General features: G+C 33.8%; 1 protein-coding gene across 25 annotated transcripts in view; it reads right to left on the minus strand.

The window, feature by feature from the left end:
• Window positions 1-21579, minus strand: part of FIP1L1 (factor interacting with PAPOLA and CPSF1) — a 77826-nt gene that overhangs the window by 17435 nt on the left and 38812 nt on the right. For 13 of the 25 annotated variants that reach the window (XM_088021173.1, XM_088021165.1, XM_028100655.2 and 10 more), the window contains 4 exons: window positions 17691-17784; window positions 15864-16020; window positions 3129-3155; window positions 1066-1120 (listed from right to left, as the gene is read on the minus strand). In XM_088021173.1, coding sequence (XP_087877299.1) covers window positions 1066-1120; window positions 3129-3155; window positions 15864-16020; window positions 17691-17784 — 333 coding nt within the window. The remainder of the gene's footprint in view (window positions 1-1065; window positions 1121-3128; window positions 3156-15863; window positions 16021-17690; window positions 17785-21579) is intronic. The other 12 variants (XM_088021175.1, XM_088021174.1, XM_088021168.1 and 9 more) reach the window with 1 other exon arrangement.

The following is a 21579-nucleotide window of genomic DNA, read 5'->3' on the forward strand; positions in this document are numbered from 1 at the left end:
ATCAGCCCCACCCACAGGATAAACAAATAATACTTTTTAACATTCTGATTGAGAAAAATACATATTTAACAAAGACTTAATAAAATTAAATCCTTATATTCTCATAATTAAGACTGTTCTGGAGCTTTATCATTTCCTTTTTGAAAATTTTGCATGGCTTAATCCTACTGAAGTAATGTTTTCACAATTTTCCTGTCTATTAATATAATTTGGATCACTTTCCCAGAAATACATTATTTTCATAGAGTTTACCTGCTACTTAAGAGGAAATAGTATTGGTTACCAATTTTTAGTGATTTCTATCTGCCAAGAATTGTGCTGATGTGTTATATTCACTAGCTGTTTTATGTTTTAATCTTCACAACTCTATCAACCCTATTTGGTAAAAGGAAACTGAGTCTCAAAGAGTAGTTATGAAAACTTGCCTAGCAACGCAAAGCTAGGGAATTCTGAAGCTAAATTTGAGCCAGATTTGTGGGATTTCCAAAGACCTATGTTGTTAAACACCGTACTGCCATCTATGAGGTAAATACTCTTTAGTACAGCATTCCAACTAACATAACATAAACCAGAAATGCAGGGTATAAAACAGAAGGCCACATAGAATGGATCCAAGCTTCCTTTGTGGAAGTTAAGTAACATACAGCAGGGCCATAAGGAGTAAAGCAGCTTTTCTTTCCTATGGTTCCTGATAATAACTGTCCTTACTTAATCCTAAAACAGACATGTATTATTCATGATTACCAGTCATCTGTTTGGATAGCCCACAAAAATTACTAGAGCCAAGTTTTTACCAATCTAGAAGTTTCTTTAATCAGTATGTTATAAATCAAACCAAGATATTTCAAAATTCATTTGGTTTTCTCTGTCCTGTTTTGTTACCGAACTACAGATCTAATATCTTATTATAATAACTAGCATAGATCTAGACTCATGAATTAAAAGGCAGTACTACTTAATGTTTACAAAATTAAATCTTTGAAAATATTACCAAGCTATGTATATGACTTTTCTGTCAAAAGTTTACCAATGATAAAAAGTTCTACCCTAACCATACTGATTTACCTTTCTATTGTTGGTATAAGAGATGGAGGTGGAGCGCCTGGTGGAGGAGGAAAACCTGAAACATTCAATCATAAGATAAAAAAAAGTTAATAGAATGTACTTTTAATGTGAAGTGTGAAACAAAGTTGCTGCGTATCACTAAATTTCTCTGGGGACATAACGTGCTTCTCTATGTTTAAATGGACAGAAAAAAATGGAGCTTAAACTTTTAAATAGGTCTTTTGAGCAATAAAGCTTTAAATGAACAGTCTGGTCTAATACACAGAGCACAAACTGGGAGTCAGGACACCCGGTCTTATTTTCAGCACCACACACAGCCCATTTTGTGAGTATGAGAAAGTTAATCTCAATGCCTTACCTTATCCATATATAAAACGGTAGTAGTATTGCCACCAGATATGTAATACTTGAAATACTTTTGAAGAAAAGCAAATAACATTTACCTCTTTCAAAAAATATTTTTTTAGATGTATAGAAATTTCCTTAAAATATATAATTATAAATAAAATCTTACCAGTAAATACATAAATGCTTAAGGCTGAGATTATCCATCATAAAATATGTTTTAAATAGCATGACCCTAAAGAACTATTTTACAAAGAAGGGCATATAATATAGTTTTTGGATTAGTTTGGAGAGAAAATAACTTGCACCTTTTTATCATGAGGTCTGTATTCTCAGTAATTCAAAATACCTAAATGAAATACCATAGAATATGGCTAAAAGGGACCTTAACAGTTTATCTACTCTGCACTTTCAAATTCAGAGAGGCAATAAAGCATCCCAAAAAAAGACTTTAAGATTCAACTTAAATAACTTATGATACCAATTCCTTCCCCAAGTTTTAACAACCCTCACTATTAGGAAATGAATTAAATTCTATAATTTAAATCTCTTACACTACAATTCATATGCTGTCCTGAATGAGAACAAGAAGCAATCCATTATCATATTCTCTATCAACCTCTGCATATTTGAAAACACTCCCACTAGCCTCCTTCTTTAGTATTCTATCCCAGTTCTCTTAACCGTTCTCAAAGTCCATTTAAATCAATTTTTGGCCCTGCTACCAGTTGTTTCAAATTCACCATGCTTATCTTCACTATACCCAATTTCAAGATCTGTAACTCTTTTATTAAACATCTCAGAACTGTGAAGTTTAGCCATGACCACAATCCTATCTTATACAGCTTTTCAAACACATTTTCTTTTAAACTAGACACACCAATGATCCCTTTATGACTTGTCCTGATAGTCCTTTTTTAGCCACACTGATAAACAATTAGTGACTCACTATTCCACAACTAAATATGTATACTATCCTATGCTACCTAAACTCCACTATTTCTCTTTATCAAGGTCATTTTGAATTCAGACCACCCTTCCAAGCATGGTCACCTCTCCTTCTCTTTATATTCCTTGGCTCTGAATACTGAACTCAGTAACAAACACACTTGCTATCATATTTGCATCACAATCTAAAAACATTTTATAAACACCGAAAAAGTGTAAAAAACAACCTCCTGGTCACATATAAACTATTGATCACACCATTACAACAATCAACAATTTAACCACCACTCTAAGAACAGCCATCTGACCAACTGTCAGTCTATCTAATTGTATGGTTCAGAATATATTTTCTCACAATACTGAGTTTTTTTACAGGGTAAAAAAAAAAATCAGAAACCATGATAAAGTCAAGATAAATGATCTTTCTCTTCTTTTGCAGTTGCTTTATCATATAAAAAATTCACTGGTCTGAAAAAACATTTTTTCATAAAAATTTTATTTTATATTCCATACTGTTTTCTTCAACAAATTGATACGGTGAGAATTTTCTCAGAATCTCTATTTCTACAAAAATGGGTAAGACAGATATAAGAAAACTAAGTATCTTAATCAAAACTGGAATGAAGCAAAGGCAGAGCTGAAAATAGGACCTTGAAATCCCAAAAGCCTATTCCATTGTCTAACCACATCGACACTGTCCCTCCTGTAACTATAAGCTTGAAATTTCATGTTTATTAACAATGATGGAGAAAACATGAAAAAAGTTTTACCTGGAGGTGGTACAGTTATTGGAATACCTAAAAAACAAGTGATGAAATTTAATATAGTAATTGGATTTTATAACCTGTTATGTATTTATGCCATCACCAAAAAAAAAAAAAAAAAAAAAAAAAACCTTTGAAATAAAACCCCTCGCCTCATTTTCCTGGCTTATTCACTCAAAAGAAGCATTCTGTTTTCTTGCAGAGGACCAACAATTCCAGTATAACATCCGACTTCCTGATGAAAACCCAGTCTAACAACTTGGTAACAAGATTTCCCCTACTAGGTGTAATCACAAACAAGTTAGACAACAGTTAAAAAAGCACACCTGTGCATTTTTAGTGCACAAATATCAAACTCCATGAAATTAACACTAAGTCTGATAATCAACATCTGATCTTGTTATTTAGTATTTTAATAGGGAAATTATCAATGGGCTCTTTAATACTGCAGGTAATACAAGGTAACTCTGAAGATGATGACTTTTCACTTTAGTAAAGCTTTGTGGGGCGTTCGAATGTTGATTTGGATCGTTTTACTATTGTCGACAGGATTTGGGAAAATATTTCCTTTGATTTGTAGGAGTACAAAAGGGGGGTATAGCCAATTCATATGTATATACCCCCAGGGCACATTAAGATAAATGTGGACAATTTTTTTCTACAGGAGTCAGTAAATACTAATTTGAGTGACTCTCATTCATTTGCACACATTATAAACTTTAAGAAATAAACTATGTTTAAATAAACATTCTCAATTTACACTGGTCAAATGTGCCCTTAAATCCTAATGTAAAAGTTATGTGACATACAGATAGATTCTTTTTGTTTGAAGGAAAATGACACTTCTAGGTAGGAAAATAGAAAAAAACACAGAATGGTTTACTAAATCCTATCTTAAAAACTGCATCAAAATTAGTCCAAAAGAGGGGGGGGGAAAGTCAAAATCATTAATTAAATGCATGGCGAAAAAATAATGAAAACAATTACTTTCAAATATTTTGTCAATGGAAACATCTGATAATAATTTGGAATTGTTCTGTTCATGTTTTACCAGAATAAGAGGTTTATATAAAAAAATCTTAAGTCAGCCAGTGGCTTTAAAACGGAGAATGAAACACCTGATTTAACCACCCATACAATAAAAGGATATGCTAAACTTACAAAACCAAGAAGACTGAAAAAGATATATAAAAGACATGTAAAGCCATTATTTTTCGAAAATCATTAGACCTCCAAATGTCTACTAACTCAGTGTAATACTTAATGGCAATTCTTGTCCATCCTGAAGTTACCTTGCTGCTTCCTAAATTACTAAACTAAAAGAATCCAGCAAACAATATAAGCTAGCAGAGTCCCAGACACCATACTAAACGGGAAAAGTAAGAAAGGCAGAACATATTAAACATTCTTAATATCTATTACCTAATTTTCTTTAGAACAGTATAAAGTCTTTTAGAGCACTGTTTAACTTAACTTCACTATGTGACCTAGTTTTTACATTTAAATACATGATTTTTTTTTTTTTTTAGGTGTATAGTAGTCCCTTCTTAGCCATGCTTTCCAGTTTCAGTTATCTGTAGTCAACCGCATTCTGGAGGCAGGTGATCCTCCTTCTGATGGTATTGTCAGAAGGTCAAGAGTAGCCCAACGCTATTTATGTCACAGGGCCTATGCCATTCACCTCATTTCATCTCAGGACACAGGCATTTTATCAACTCACGTTGTCACAAGAAAGGTGAGCACAGTACAACTGAAATATTTTCAGAGAGAGAGGGAGAGATCACATTCAAATAACTTTTATTATAGTATACTGTTATAATTGTTCTATTTTATTATTGTTGTTAATCCCTTACTGTGTCGAATTTATAAATTAAGCTTTATCATAGGTTATGTATGAATGGGAAAAAAAAACATAGCATATATAAGGTTCAATGCTATCTACCATTTCAGGTACTCACTGGGGGTCCTGGTACATATCCTTGCAGATAAAGGCGGGGGGGTGGTGGGGAGAAGCTACTGTATAAGATAAAGAACTGTATGAAATTCAGCAAAACACTCTGTAATCCTAATAAACTACCCTTAAATGAACACATGAGCAACATGCATCACTCTAAAGTTCACTACAGCTTACTAAAATGTGAATTTATGCAAAATAAGAAATTACTAGTCAGCCCTCTCAAAATTTAGCCTTTAAAAACATCTAAGTTGACAAATTTTCAGAAAACAAAGAAAGACTTGTAACCAAATTATTAAATATGCTATGAAGGTTGTTAAAATTACAGTCTTTTAATTCTCACTACAGTAGTATCATAGGACAGGTTTTTTTTAAAAATCAACTGGAAAGAATTAAGAACAAAAAGAAAACTCATGCTATATGTAAAGATGTCTTTCCAGTCATCATCTACTCATCACAAAGTTAACATGAGAACTAAAAAAGGCCCTTCTTGTGAGGCCTCTATTTCATCTAAGATATTTCAATGCAATTCTTTATTGGTAAATGTTCACCCAAAGAGAACCACAGTCGATGAAACACAATACAAATCAATTCTTTAGTATTATTGGATATATTTTCAAAATGCAACCACGAAAGTTTAGTATGTGATATAATGTTGGTTCAATGTAACTCTCATACAAAAATCATGACTTAGTAATTTGACTTTTGTTAACAAAAGAGAAACAGCATAAGGAAAGAGAAAAATTCCTATCTTCACCCTCAACACTCCCACCTTCCTGACCAACACACGCTCCCTCACCAACAGACTAGAATTACACAAAGGAAGTACTGTGTTTTACTGTTTCCTTTATCTGTAAAATGAGTAGGACAAAAATGTTTATTTCCCTGGAAAGCTTTGCATAACAGTAGTAAGAGTAAGATTTCTAGTACTATAGGCCAAAGCTTTTGAAAAAGTAATATTCAAGTTCTAAGAGGACTGGATAGATTAGTGGTTTTGAAACTTTAGTGACCACCAGAATCACCTGGACAGTTGGTTAAAACACAGATTGCTGGGTCCCTTCCCTAGAATTTCTGATTCAGTAGGTCTGGAGTGGGGCCACAGAACGTGCATTCCTAACAAGGACAGGATAATGTTGCTGAGCAGAGACCATACTTTGAGAATCAATAAATCAGATCCTAAACTTCTCTGTGTGTTGCAGTGCTTAACACCACAATATTCAATACATATAAAATAAATCCCATTTCAAATTTTTATGAAACTAACAAAGCATGTGACACCTTGAAGTAAAACGATAGAGCTATAGGATAACCACCTGGCATCCTCAAAAGAAAAGAGAATCAGATTTACTTTTTCCTGTAATGCACACTCTTCAGTGGAAAGCATGAAGGTGTGGGGGGACCTGAAATCCTCTTTGGGAACTGAAGGAATTGAAGCAAAAAAAATAGAAAGGCATCAGCCCTGTGATACTTTTTGAAAGGTATTTAAACTATATTTTTTAAATTTGCACAAAATTAATAGAGGCTCTGCAGTCAACAAAAAACAATAAAAATTGTGTATGAGCTCATTTTCAATGCAGCCCATCACTGTTTTCCTAAGGCAGAAAAGAGTTTATATATACTAGGTAGCCTCTGACACAGCCTCTAATGATCCCTGATTGCAGATATTTATGCCTTTTTATACTTTTGGTATTTATACACTCCCTCTGAGTATGGGCTGGATATAATGACTTATTTCTAACAAACAAAATCCAGCAAAATGATGGGATGTCACTTCTGTGACTAGATTACAAAACACAGTGACTTCTATTTTGCTGGTATCCTCTACAGTATTCTTGGCATGCATGTTTTCCTGAAGCAAGCTGCCATGTAGGAGAGGAAGTGAATCTTGATTTCAACAAAGAGGTGAGTAATCTTGAAAAAGAGTACTTTCTCAGTCAAGCCTTTGAGATGTCCATCCCAAAGTCTGTGGCAGACTGAAGCAGAGGACCCAGCTAAGCCGTCCCCACATTCCTAACCCACTAAAACTGTTCAATAATAAACGTATGTTGTTCTAAATCCCTACTTTCTGGAGTGATTTGTTACTCAGCAACAGCTAACAAATATGTTTAATAACTACCTATCATTTGTCTATTAAGGTCAAGTGAAAGAAAAAGGCATGGCAGAATTACGCAAATTATGCTTCCAAGTTCTCACTAGTAACTTCTAAATTCATCAGTACCATTATGTTACAAATGGATAAGCTTGATCACTTTCTCACTGATTTCTACTTCTAAGTCATCAAGCTTGCAAGTAAATTCAGCACAAAGAAATTGAGTACATAAAGTCAAGGTTTATAAAAATCTTTAAATATTACCTTCTACTACATGCTTTTCTGTGTCAATATTTCTAATTATACACACACACACACACACACACATATCGTCTAACATCTACCCTTTAAAAATAACATCCTATTTTGAGTTTACTGAAAATACTGATATAGAAAAACAAAAGAGAAAATGAGTACAGTTCTCAAAAATTTCAAGGAATTCTTTTTTAAAGGTACTTTTGGAAAATATATTTTTGGCAAAAAGCATCAGTTAATAAGCAGATTTGCTGAATAAGACCAAAAATCTTACAGAACTATAAAAATAGCTTAATAAGTATTATATTAATAAAACAGCTTCTCAAAAATGTACTTGAGAAAGGGTGCGGATAATATTCATCTAGAATAGGCCAAGCTTTTGCCAAAGTAGCAGTTCTTAAAGTGTTATCTGGAGATTCCAGGGGGTCTCTAAGACCCCTTTCAGGAATCTGCAAGGTTAAAATTAGTTTCATAAAAATACTAAGATGTTATTTGCCATTTCCATGCTCATTCTAAGTGTCTAATAAATTTTTCTAGAGGCTACATGACATGTGAAATCACAAAAGATTTAATGCAGGAACAAACAGGAGAATCCAGTTTTTTTCTATTAAGCTGCATAGTAAAGAAAAAAAAAAAAAAAAAGAAAAAATGGCAAAAGTGTAAAACAAGACCACTCTATACACTGTTTTTTGTTGTTTTGGAAAAAATTATTTTTCACACAAATATCTTAATGCTAATATGTAACGGGTTTATTATGAGTATTTTTTACATAACATTTTAACTTATTAGTTTTTATTTCTAATACAAAAAATAGATATACCATGCATAAATAAAAGCTCTTTGGGAGATTGTAGTAATTTTTTTTAGTGTATAAAGTGGTCTCTGACCAAAAAGTTTAAGAGCCACTGGGCTAAAACCAGACTGCTAACAGAGAACTTAATCCACAGACAATGTAGGCCTTAGAGAAAATACAGAAAGACCCCAGATATGAGCTGCCTTTCTCCCTAACCCCATGTGTCACTGCTATAACCCAAAACCATCAAGATATTTAAGGAATGAACATGAATTTTTAAGTGCATATAAAAGTACTACATGACTAGTGAGACACTAATGTACTTGATGATAGTCTTTAGGAATGAATTTAGGAATTCCTTCTAAAATGCAGAATCCTACACATTTTAAAATCTAGATAAACAGCCAAACCCTATATACAACTTTAAAAGCAGGGATCATTGTTCTCTGTGGTCTGCACTAATTGGACTATACAGTATTTCAGTAAAGCAAAGAGCCTTCCTCTACTTAATGGAATCCTGAACTAGATTTTAATTGTTCTGAAGACTTACAGAACCATAGTCACATGAACTTTAATTTTGATTAATGTTATAAGAAATGAGCTAAAATAAATCTGGCCTTCCTCTCTTTCAATAAACTCTATTATAAAAAATGAAGATAAAATAGGATGACACTAAAATTAACATTTAAAAATCTAAATTAAAAGTCTATAATATTTAGTTTGAACATAGTTTTAAAAAAATAGTTTACAAACATTAAATTGTTTAAAAAACAAGATAAGCCAGATACAGGACAAATACTGTAATGATTTCACTTACATGAAGTACCTACAATAGGCAAATTCACAGAGAAAGAAAGAATAGAGGCTACAGGAGCTGGGGGATAGGGTAAAGGTTACTGTTTAGTAAGTACAGTTTCATTATGGATAAGGAAGTGTGTAACTGTAACCATCATAGTGATGGTTATACAACTCTGTCAATGTATTTAATGCCACTGAACAGACAGTGAGAATAATAAATATTATGTACATTTTACCACAATAAAAAAGTACCATAAAATCAACTGCACTATAACATGAATCTTACCAATTTTACAATTCTTCTTCCAATAAACAAGTATATCACAACTGGTTTATTCAGTAAACAGACTTAACACAAATCAGGCAAACAGCAAAATCTCAGCTAACTGGATGTTTAAAAAAAAAAAAAAAATCTGGTTCCTGCTCTTTACAAGCTCCATAACTTCTCTACCCAGAAATACATATGCATGCACTTCAACATGAGGGAACTAGTTGGAAAAAAAAAAAAAAAACAACTTTGAAAAGACACATTATTGGGGGGAATATACACATAAATGACATGATTCGATTCAACACAGTTAACAAAACAGGCTTTTGGACAAAACCGCCTGCTGGTTCTGCTATTTTCTAGCTTAAACTCTTTTAAGTCCCAGTTTCTATTCTGTAAAATTAGAGTAATACCTATTTTAGTCATTGTCAAGAATCATATTGAGTTAATACACGAAATGTGCTCAGAATAGTGCCTCCAACAATAAGCATTCAATATATATTAGCTATTATTAGCTATTACAAGTGACCCTTGAACAAGAGGGCTTTGAACTGCACAGGTCCACTTAAATGTGCATTTTTTTTTATAGTGCAGACCTATAAATGCATTTTCTCTTCTTTATGATATTAACATTTTTTTCCTCTAGCTTACCTTATTATAAGAATACAGTATATAATCCACATAACATAAAAAGTATGTGTTGATTGACTGTTTATGTTATTAGTAGGGCTTCCAGTCAACAATGGGCTATCAGAAGTTTCTGGAAGGTCCAGTCAGGTCCAGTCACATGTGGATTTTTGAGTGGTTGGGGGGTTGGTGCCCCTAGCCCTGATGTTTTTCAAGGGTCAACTGAATTTCTACTATTACTCACTGAATGCATGAAGCTGCACTAATGTATTTCTGAAAAATTTAACAGAATAGAAACTATTGGGTGGTTCACTAGGCGATGAGAATAACAAATTTTCTGAAAATTAACAAAGATGTTGAATAATCCGTGTTTTCAAGCTCTTGTTACTATGGGTAACAGAAAACCACATTAAATATTTTTTCATTTAAAAATCTACTCCAAATGTCACAACATTAATTTAGGACCTTTACATGTTTGCTGTACTGTCCAACACAAAACTTTCTCCACTCTTGACACAAATCAATTGTGGCAAATATTTTGTTCTGTTACTAACGAGGTTTCATGTACCTCTGTAGATGTGTGTTTGGGGGGGTGGGTAGGAGGCAATACACCTCTCCTTGTCTGCTATTTGACAGTAAAAGTCCCTTGAATGCATGCAATCTCTATCACCTCATCATTGTTAAGGAGGTTAAGTAGTAACTATCTACTTATGCAATGAGTCATGCCTGGAAACCTCTAAGAGTTGGCCATAAATTTTTTTTCTCCAAATCAAGGCATTTCTGAGAGTGAATTTAATAAGAGTTATACTGGATAAAGGTATAAAGTAGGTTCCACGCAAATCTGGATATATGGTTCTATTTGTGAAAAAAATCCAATTTATGAAAAAATTAACATCCCCAAACATGGGTGTAAAGATCATTACTATGTTTGTCTCAGCATATACAGGCCTACAGACTTGAAAGCATATGCATTTGAAAGCAAATGTTAACAAAGACAACATTAATATATGTTTAAATTCTCAAAGGATTTTTTTCCTTTTTCCTTTTAGTATTTCTCAAGGAAGCAAAAAGAAAACCCAAGGTTTCTCTAAGAAAAATGGAGTACTTTTTAAGGCAAACTTATAAAAAGACTCCTGAGCCACAGCTTTCTTTCATTAGCTGCTTATGATTCTTAAGGTGATCTAAATTACAGTGAACTCTACAGGACATACTGTAATCTGTGGTTCTGTGGTAAACTGAAAATGTGGCTTTAATCAAGGCCTATATTCAGCTGGTAAGCATCTATGCAGCCATACTGTTATGGAAAAGCTAGTAACCACTTTGATTGCTAAGTGTCTGTGTGACTGTACAATCTGAAAATCTCTCTGGTGTTATGGATACAGAAACATGTTAACTCAATCAGCTATCTTATTTAGGGAATGTCAAGTATACAAAAGATCTTTGTGATTAGCATTGTTGGGAAACACTGATGGAAATACAGACTACCTTCTCTCCCAACAGCTCAAAATCTAGTAAAAGTAAGGAGTAATTCAGATAGTCTCAATTTACAAATATTTGGTTTTAGTATGAACTGGTATCTCCCTGCCACCAGCAAATATACCACAGTTAGATATTGCTTTTAAACCGGCATCAGAATTCATCTGAATCAGTATCCTTAAATGCTGACAGGACAGCACGGAAATTCTAAGAATAAGCAATCAAAGGAAATCTGGATAGGTATTTAAAATATGGAAAGCATGTAGCTGAAAATTAACATTACAGGCATACCTCATTTTATTGCGCTCACTGTACTGCGCTCCATAGTTACTGTGTTTTTAACAAATTGGAAGGTTTGAGGCAACACTACATTTCAGCAAGTCCACTGGAGTCATTTCCCAAAGTGTTTGTAATTTCATGTCTTTGTGTCACATTTAAGGTAACTGTCACAGTATTTCAAACTTTTCACTATTTTATTTGTTATGGTGATTTGTGGTCAGTGATCTTTTGATGTTACTGTTGTAACTGTTTTGGGACACCACAAACTCTGATCATATATAAGATGGCAAACTTAATCGATATATGTTATTTGTGTTGTGATTGCTTGACTAACCGACAACGACTGGCCTGTCTCTCTCCTTCTCCTGAGACACAAGAACGAAATTAGGCCAATAATAACCTTACAATGGCCTCTAAGTGTTCAAGTGAAAGGAAGAGTCACACATCCCTCACTTTAAACGAAAAGCTAGAAATGATTAAGTTTAGTTAAGAAAGGCATGCCAGAAGCCAACTGGCTGTAAGCTAGGCCTCTTGCGACATACAAATTGTGAATGCAAAGGAAAAATTCTTGAAGGAAATTAAAAGTGCTACTCAGTGAACACACAACTGTTAAGAAAGCAAAATAGCCTTACTACAAATACAGAGAAAGTCTGAGTGGTCTGGAGAGAAGATCAAACCAGCCACAATATTCCCTTAAGCCAAAGGCTAATTCAGAGCAAGGCCCTTAAAACCCTCTTCAATTCTATGAAGGCTGAGAGAGGTGAGGAAGCTATACAAGAAAAGGCTAAAATTATCAGAGGTTGGTTCATGAGGTTGAAGGAAAGAAGCCGTCTCCATAACATAAAGTACAAGGCGAAGCAGCAAGTGCTGATGGAGGAGCTGCAACAAGTTACCCAGAAGATCCAGCTAAGATCATTCATAAAGGTGGCCACACTAAACAAAAGATTTTCATGTAGACAAAACATCCTTCTGTTGGAAGAAGATGCCATCGGGGACTTTCACAGCTGAAAAGAAGTCAAGGCCTTGGCTTCAAAGTTTCAAAGGACAGGCTGACTCTCTTGTGGGGGCCTAATTGAAGCTAATGTTGAAGCTAATGTTCACCATTCTGAAAGTCCTAGGGCCCTTAAGAATTATGCTAAATCCACTCTGCCTGTGCTCTATAAATGGAACAACAAAGCCTGGATGACAGCACATCTGTTTACAACATGGTTTACCGAATATTTTAAGCCCACTGTTGAGACTACTGCTCAGAAAAAAGGATTCCTTTCAAAATATCACTGCCCATCGACAATGCACCTGGTCACCTAAGAGCTCTCTCTTTGTTGGAGACATACATTAAGATTAATGTTTTAAAAAAAAAAAAAAAAGATTAATGTTTTCATGCCTCATAACAAAATATCCATTCTGCAGCCCATGGATCAAGGAGTCATTTTGACTTTCAAGTCTTACTGAAGAAATACATTTCATAAGACTATAGCTGCCATTGATAGTGATTCCTCTGACGCATCTGGGCAAAGTAAATTGAAAACCTTCTGGAAAAGATTCATCATTCGAGATGCCATTAAGAACATTCACGATTCATGGAGAAAGATCCAAATATCAACATAAACAGGAGTTTGGAAGAAGTGGATTCTGACCCTCATGGAGGACTGTGAGGGGTTCCAGACTTCAGTGGTGGAAGTAAGTGCAGGTGTGGTAGAAATAACAAGAGAACTAGAATGGGAAGTGGAGCCTGAAGACGTGACTCAATTGCCGCAAGCTCATGACCAAACATTAACAGATGAGGAGTTGCTTCTCATGGATGAGCAAAAAAAAGTGGTTTCTTGACGTGGAACCTACTTCTGGTGAAGATGCTGTGAAGATTGTTGAAATGGCAAAAAGAGGATTGAGAATATTACCTAAACTTAGCTGATAAAGCAGCAGCACAGTTTGAGAGGACTGACTTCAATTTGGAAGGAAGTTCTACTGTAGATAAGATGCTATCAAACAGCATCACTGCTACAGAGAAATCAATTGTTCATGAAAGGAAGACTCAATGGATGTGGTAAACTTCACTGTTGTCTTATTAAAAGAAATTGCCACAGCCACTCCAACCTTCAGCAACCACCATCCTGATCAGTCAGCAGTCACCAACATCAAGGCAAGACCCCAAGGTCAGCAAAAGATGACTCACTTAAAGCTCAGATGGTGGTAAGCATTTTTTAGCAACAAAGTACTTTTTAATTAATGTATTAAGGTATTTTTAGAAATAATGCTACTGCACATTCAACAGACTGCGGGAGAGTATAAACATAACTTTTATATGCACTGAGAAACCAAAATTTTGATTCTTTTTATTGAGGTGGTCTAAAACTGTAATATCTCCGAGGCAAGCCTATAAATAAATAACCTAAACAACAAAAAAATAAGGAGTGTGACTCTACGGTATAATGCCATAGATAATCTGAACATTTTTAAAAGCTATTATCCTTATAAACAGAAGTTATATGGCAAAGAAATGGAGTAGTCTTGTCATTTTGGAAAAAAGTGTGCTTCCAGATAATGCCAGTGCCTATAAGCAACATCCTATAGAGCTTCTAAATATTCTTATACCAAAAAGGTATTTATTTCTTCACCATTTTTTATACCTCTCTCTCACTCACACCACTTACTCTCTCACAACAGCTAGTGCTGACTATATAAACTGTTAGCAATCTGGGGATATACTATGTTAGCTAGTAATAAAAAAAAAATTCTTTTAAATCACCTTTAATACCTAGTAAAGTTAAAGTAAGATTACCAAGCAATCTGGCATAACACTATTACCACATACATTGATTATCTTTTAGTGTCATCAAATCAAGTATGTTCAGAATTAACTATTTCTACATTTTATCATGTTCAGTAGACAAAGGACTCATCTATGAATCACTAAGTCTTCATTCCATTCCCTTTTCCTTTGGTTAATTCTCACCATATGGAAAACTCTCCATATGGAAGACCCAAGAGTCATGGGTCCAATTACAACTTCTGAAATGGTTTATGCTCCAGAACAAGAAATTCGTTGAATTTTAGAAATAATGTTGTCTGGAATAAGCACCTCCAACCTATCCCGTGTTCTCTTTCCTCTGTTTTTGAGACAACACAGTCTCTAAAACCAGTCGTTTTTCATAATAATTCTCATCCTTTTTGAATATAAAAGTGACACTGGAAGGGAATCAAAGGTGCTGTGGCTGTAGGTCCAATGCAACAGCTGACATTTATAGAGACCAAGGATGAATACTACAGGGAAAGACTACTCAGACCCTTTATTTGCCTAGGTACTCTGATCACAACTGGCACCTTAAAACAAGCATGGCTCTCTCGAAATGACTGAGTGGACATGGCTCTTTAGTATGAACTGATTTTATTAAAGCAAATTTTAGCATATCTCACATGTGTAATTATAATTAGGACCAGGAACTAGTTTTTATCATTTACTATTGGCATTCTCCATAGGAAGAAAGTTAATTATTATCTCAATCTTGTTAGTTTCATTAAAAACTGATTAAGGGGAATAAATATTGGAAGCTTACTGGGAATAAAGTAACAAAGGCCACTGGATGTAAGGTGAAAATATAAAATTTAGGGATTACTTGTGAATTTTTTCTATTGCCACCAATAAAATAAATACTCAAAAGTGGCTGAAAATACGATAGAAATTTAATTTTGTCTTGTTTAAAAGAAGTAAGTACCAGGTACCTGGCACCCAGAAGCAGTCTCCTAAAAGGAAATCAGTATACAAAGATGACCAGACTGAGATTTTCACTTCACAGGATATATTTTTTTAAACCTATTCCAATTCTAAAAGTATCTCCAAAACTTTTTTCAAAACAAGTTAACATGGTTTACAATTCAATATGGATTTATCCGTATACAATTAGCAACTTTAGTGATCACAATCATACTTTTAGATCACAATTTTAGCATCTGTCCATTCTCTATTTTAGCATATTCTCTTTGCTATGCTGAAATAGCACATATAGATCTGTTTCACTGATGAATAGATTCACTGTGAATCTATTGAAGATTTAATGTAAGTTTCCTATTATAATTTTAATGCAGTATAATCAATGAAGATTTTATTTTCAAATATATATTTTAATTGTTAGAATTAAAAATAAAAAAAACACTCATGATTACTTTTTTTTTTTCCAAAATCAAATGACTTATTTATTATTTACCTGGTGGTGGAATCAGAGGTGGAGCAGTGCTGACAGTTGGAGGTGGTGGAAGAAATGGAGGAGGTGGAAGGTGGGTGGGAGGAGCTCCTGGGGGGAAAAATGGAGGTGGTTTGCTAAAATTGTTGTCTACTTCAGTAGCAGATCTTTCAGAAAGGACCTAAAATTAAAGCATAATTTAAAAAATGAATAAATGTTCTTATCTAAGATTAAAAACTCATTAAATTCATTTCATTTAATTTAAGAAATGAAGTAAAAAGTTTTATTCACATACACATACTCTGGGGAGGTAGAAGTAATTTTTTCCATGTGTGTGATATGTGTGTATATATACAGATGTGAGTATACACTCACACACACTTTTTAAGGTGTCCATAAAGCCTAGAAAAAATGACTGAATCAGTACCCCAAAAAAGTAATAATAAAAACATTCTAAACAAGTGTACTTCTAAATTAATACTTTATAAATATAATGAGTATTATCTTTGCTACCCAACCAACCTACAGTACTCAAATTAAGGCAATGTAATCATTAGTCACAAATACCAGCATTAGGAAATTAACATGGCAGCAGAAACAGCTATCCACTGTACTAGGGCTTGTCATTGTCAGGTTGCATGCATGAACAGGGTGCAAGTAAATAGGCAGCCAGATACATAAATAACTTTTTCATGTGAGTCTTATAACTTTAAAAACGAGAGTTTATACTTGAAAAGTAAATGTATTTACAAAACACTGATCTATGTAAAGAGGTAAGGGACAGGCAGCAAACCTACAAAAGTGACACGAAGAAATCTGGATTTTTGTTAAGGCTCCCTGGGGGATTCTGATATGCAAACACATTTGGGAAACAGCAGAAACATGTAACATAATGTTGTGCATTTAATTTGTACTTCTAAAATCTTTGCCGGCTAAAGGGTATCATTTAAACATATAATCCTTCTTTTCATTAACTTTCCCTACATTTAAGTACAGTAATTTTTGTAATGCTTATGCTGGTAAGCTATTTTTAAAGTAGGGAACAGAATGATTTTAAGAAATCATGGCATTTTAATGGTGGGGGAAAGAAGAGAGGGCTATCTTCCAGTTTAGAAACGATTTACCCTTAAACATTAAAGAAAAGCAGATTAATTTACTAAAAGTAATGAGAATCAAAACACTTTGACTTTTTTTTAAGGTACTCATGAAAAGGTAGTAATAAAAAACAGTAATGATCAAACTAATAGCTGAAAGTCTGTTACTAAAGTTCTAACTTGAATCCAAGTTACTAGTATCTCCTTCATTCTTCCACTTGAAAACAAAGGAAATCTACTTCCTCCAAAAATGACACGTTAAATTATGGTATATCCATATAATGAAACTATCACGAAGGAATTTCAAATATTTTAAGAATATGGAAAATCAAAATGATAACTAAAAAAAAAAGATACACAAAAAATAATCATAAAGTATATCCTAATCTTGTTTGGTGACAAGCAGGGGATGTACCAGAGTGTGAAGAGTGGTTACCTTTAGATGCTAGAATTATTGGTGGTTTAATTTTCTTCTTTACACTTTTCCCATATTTTCCCTTTTTTGGTCCAATTAACCTACATATTATGTTTACAGCAAAGGAAAAGAAATCTTACTAAAAAAGATCCAAAGATAATAAATTCTAATTGGAATAGCTTTTATAATAAAAGGGTGATTAATTCCATATTTTAAATCTCTTGGTAGCATCTAAAATACCAAACATACAGCACAGCACTATAAATGTGTATTGAATAAATTAAATTAGAATATGGATACAATCTGTCAGTTTAAAAATTAATAATTTTTAAAATACGAAACCTGTATGTTGCTGTTTTCATTTGCCCGTCGCCTTCCTTCAACTCGGCTAATTGTTATAGTCTGACCAATAACATCAATTGCCCCAGGTAATCTCCTGTAACACAGAAATTGAATCAATTCAGTTTCACCTTAGATGTTTGAAAAAAAACACAAATATTAGGTGAGAAATGAAATCTAAGACCTTTTGCAATGTACTTTAAAATAAAACCAGATCACAACACACATTAAAAAAAAACTTCACTAAGTTAGATCTCACTACTTTGTACTGTCATAAAAACTAAGCTTTATTAGTAAGCTGGAACCAATGTACCCAATGACGATCATGTTAAATTTAAATATTTTTATAGGTTTTCTTTTAAATTTACTATTTTTTAATAATCTCCAACTAAATTTATCTTTGTGGAATTGAATCAGGTAGCAAATGCTAAGAGAATGGAAATAAAATCTTTTGGCTGCTGCAATTATAAAACATAATAATTCTATTACAAAAACTTAAAAAATTCCCCCAAGAGACTTGAAAAGAAATAATGCCCATTTTGATACACTATATTTTTCTTAGTGATTTAATCCAAGCATTAGAAAGCATAAAATGGGATCCAGTTTTCCATTTCTGATAACTTGCCTTTAAACAGAAAATTTTAAATATTTAAATGCCTGCCCCACTCCAATTGTATTTATAATCCATTAAAGTTTAAGTAGATGAGTAGATGGAAAAATAGTCTACCACAAAATAATGCTGCAAATTTAATTAGGAGAAGCTAGTAAGTTAAATTTTAAAAAATAATGTTAAAAGCCAGTTAGTAGTTAAAGATTTTATTAAAGTACATATGCTTAAGATACAGAAGTCACTTGAAGGAAGAGGCAATGAAAAATGGATGTAAATTCAATGAATTTCTCTTCATCTCTATTTCAGTTCTGAACAATTCTGCCTTTAAAAACTTTAGAGAAGTATAACCACCAAAGTACCATGGATCCTTCCACAGTCACCACAGTTAGGTTCCTGAAACAACTAATAACAGCTACTATTTGTTGAATGTCTACACATTATACCTAAACCTCACAATAAGCCCTCACTTAACAAATTACTGTAGATTTGTTAGAGATGTTAAAGTTAGGGCTCATAGTGATGTCACTGACATCAATAATAATTAAATGGCAAAAATAACTTTCAAATCCGAGTCTTTCAGATTCCAAAGCGTAGAGACCCCTTCCCTTGAGCTATGCTGCCTCCTAGCAAGATAACTCACTTCTGAGATATCAAGACTTCTGAAAAATCAAGAACTGGTCAAAGTTTGCTTCAAGTGAACCTTGAGAAGCCCCATAAATAATTTTATGCTCACAAAAACAAAATAAAGACAACCCTGTAAAAGTACATAATAGCATTTGAAATGTCTTCAACTACATAGTCCATTCCTACTTATCATCTTGCCCACTTTAGACTTCTGTTCTATATAATTCTGATAGAACTTTTTTTTTTTTAAAGTTCACGCTTTTCTGATTTTATGCCCAGGTCATTGACTTCCCAGATTTCCTCATGATCTCAAAGAGAAAAAGTGATTTTTAACTTAACTCATACCCTTTGATATAGCTGGAAACTATCCTAATAGTCACACATGAGAAAAATCCAAATACCTCAGACATAAAACAAATATTGTTCCAATTTTTCCCCTAAAACTTAAAACAATTGCAAAACTATGACCACTGTAACTTCATTATCAAAGCAGATGCCATCATCCCTCGGATATCTTCACACATCTCAGATTCCAACATCCTGACAAATATAGGTATGTGTCCTGAGGCCACAATTTCCCTCACCTTTTATTGCTACCTAGACTTCATTGTAAAAATCTTTACCTCTACTATTTCCTTTTCCACTCTTTTCTATTCCTGATTGCAGCATTCTCCCCTCTCCATCTTTTAACATTTATTCCCCTCAAGAACAAATTCTCACAAATGTATTTGGATTTGCAATGTTTCCAAATTGTTAAAGTAGCAAAACTTAAATCTAGATCTAACAGTCTAATGTCTGTTCCCAAATGAAAGACTTCTATATACCATGGATTTCTAAAGACTTCTGCTTTCAATAATTCTGGGACAAGATAATGTTGGCGGGGATGCGGAGAAAGGGGAAACCTCCTACACTGTTGGTGGGAATGCAAGCTGGTGCAGCCACTCTGGAAAACAGTATGGAGGTTCCTCAAAAAGGTGAAAATAGAGCTACCATATGATCCAGCAATTGCATTACTGGGTATTTACCCCAAAGATACAAATGTAGGGATCCGTAAGGGGTACGTGTACCCCGATGTTTATAGCAGCAATGTCCACAATAGCCAAACTATGGAAAGAGCCAAGATGTCCATCGACAGATGAATGGATAAAGAAGATGTGGTATATATTATACAATGGAATATTATGCAGCCATCAAAAGGTATGAGATCTTGCCATTTGCAACAACGTGGATGGAACTGGAGGGTGTTATGCTGAGCGGAGTAAGTCAATCAGACAAAGACATGCATCATATGACCTCACTGATATGAGGAATTCTTAATCTCAGGAAACAAACTGAGGGTTGCTGGAGTAGGGGGGTTGGGAGGGATGGGGTGGCTGGGTGATAGACATTGGGGAGGGTATGTGCTATGGTGAGCGCTGTGAATTGTGCAAGACTGTTGAATCACAGATCTGTACCTCTGAAACAAATAATACAATATATGTGAAAAAAAAAAAGAAGATAGCAGGAGGGGAAGAATGAAGGGGGGAAATCAGAGGGAGAGACGAACCGTGAGAGACGATGGACTCTGAAAAACAAACTGAGGGTTCTAGAGGGGAGGGGGGTGGGAGGATGGGTTAGCTGGTGATGGGTATTAAAGAGGGCACGTTCTGCTTGGAGCACTGGGTGTTATACGCAAACAATGAGTCATGGAACACTAGGTCAAAAACTAATGATGTAATGTATGGTGATTAACGTAACAATAAAAATTAAAAAAAAATTCTGGGACACATGAGAGTACTCATTTCTTAAAGTTTATCTTAAATATGGTCAGAGAAGTCTAATTTTTCAACTTTAAATGGATTGATCACCGAAGATTCAAAGTGGCAAATACTAAGTTTCAAAAAATATACACATGGAAAATCAGCCTTAACAAATGTCCATCAGTAGAGGGAATCCAGAAAACTGCAATTTCTTACATTTCCACAATAATAACACCTCTTTGTCCAGGGATTTTTACCACACAAACCGATATACCTTAACTTAATAAAAAATGTGAAGTTTACCATTGTGTTCAGAAATATATCTTATGACAAGATACATAAGCATATACGAAAGTAACAAAAGGTACATAATATTTAACAGAGATGAGTAACAAGCGATGTTATTTTGATGCCACATTATGAAAAATGATGTTGAACCATATTACTCTGAAAATTTTTAATGAACTTTTTATTTCAATGCATAAAAAGATTTCGTAGAGCTTCACTATGGATAGCTACGTACCTTGAGTTTCCACATAGCACCAGTTTACCTGGGCTTACTTACACATTTGTTCAATAAGGCAGATAGCTAATGTACCTATCAAGATTCTCTTCTCCATATTGGACAGTAAAAAGCTGAAGAGAGACAGAAACTAACCACAATGGGTATCTGAAGTCTCATTAATCTACAAGATTAATAGAGGCAGTGGATGTTCATAAGTCTCTACCTTTCATGAATATGAATGTCTCTCTGAAATTATAATGGAATTAAATTAAAATGACGTATTTTGGTGATTCTGATGTAAGCTGCTTACAAAGATACAACAAAAACTTTAAAAGTGACAAAATTAGGACCAAGGGAAGACACAGAATTAGTTATTAATCTTTTGTCACAAATCTATCTCTGAGCTTCTCATTT

This window comes from Eumetopias jubatus, unplaced genomic scaffold, assembly GCF_037043125.1.
Source record: "Eumetopias jubatus isolate StellerSeaLion01/CBP00866 unplaced genomic scaffold, mEumJub1_p1.0 scaffold_2, whole genome shotgun sequence".
Classification (NCBI taxonomy): domain Eukaryota; kingdom Metazoa; phylum Chordata; class Mammalia; order Carnivora; family Otariidae; genus Eumetopias; species Eumetopias jubatus.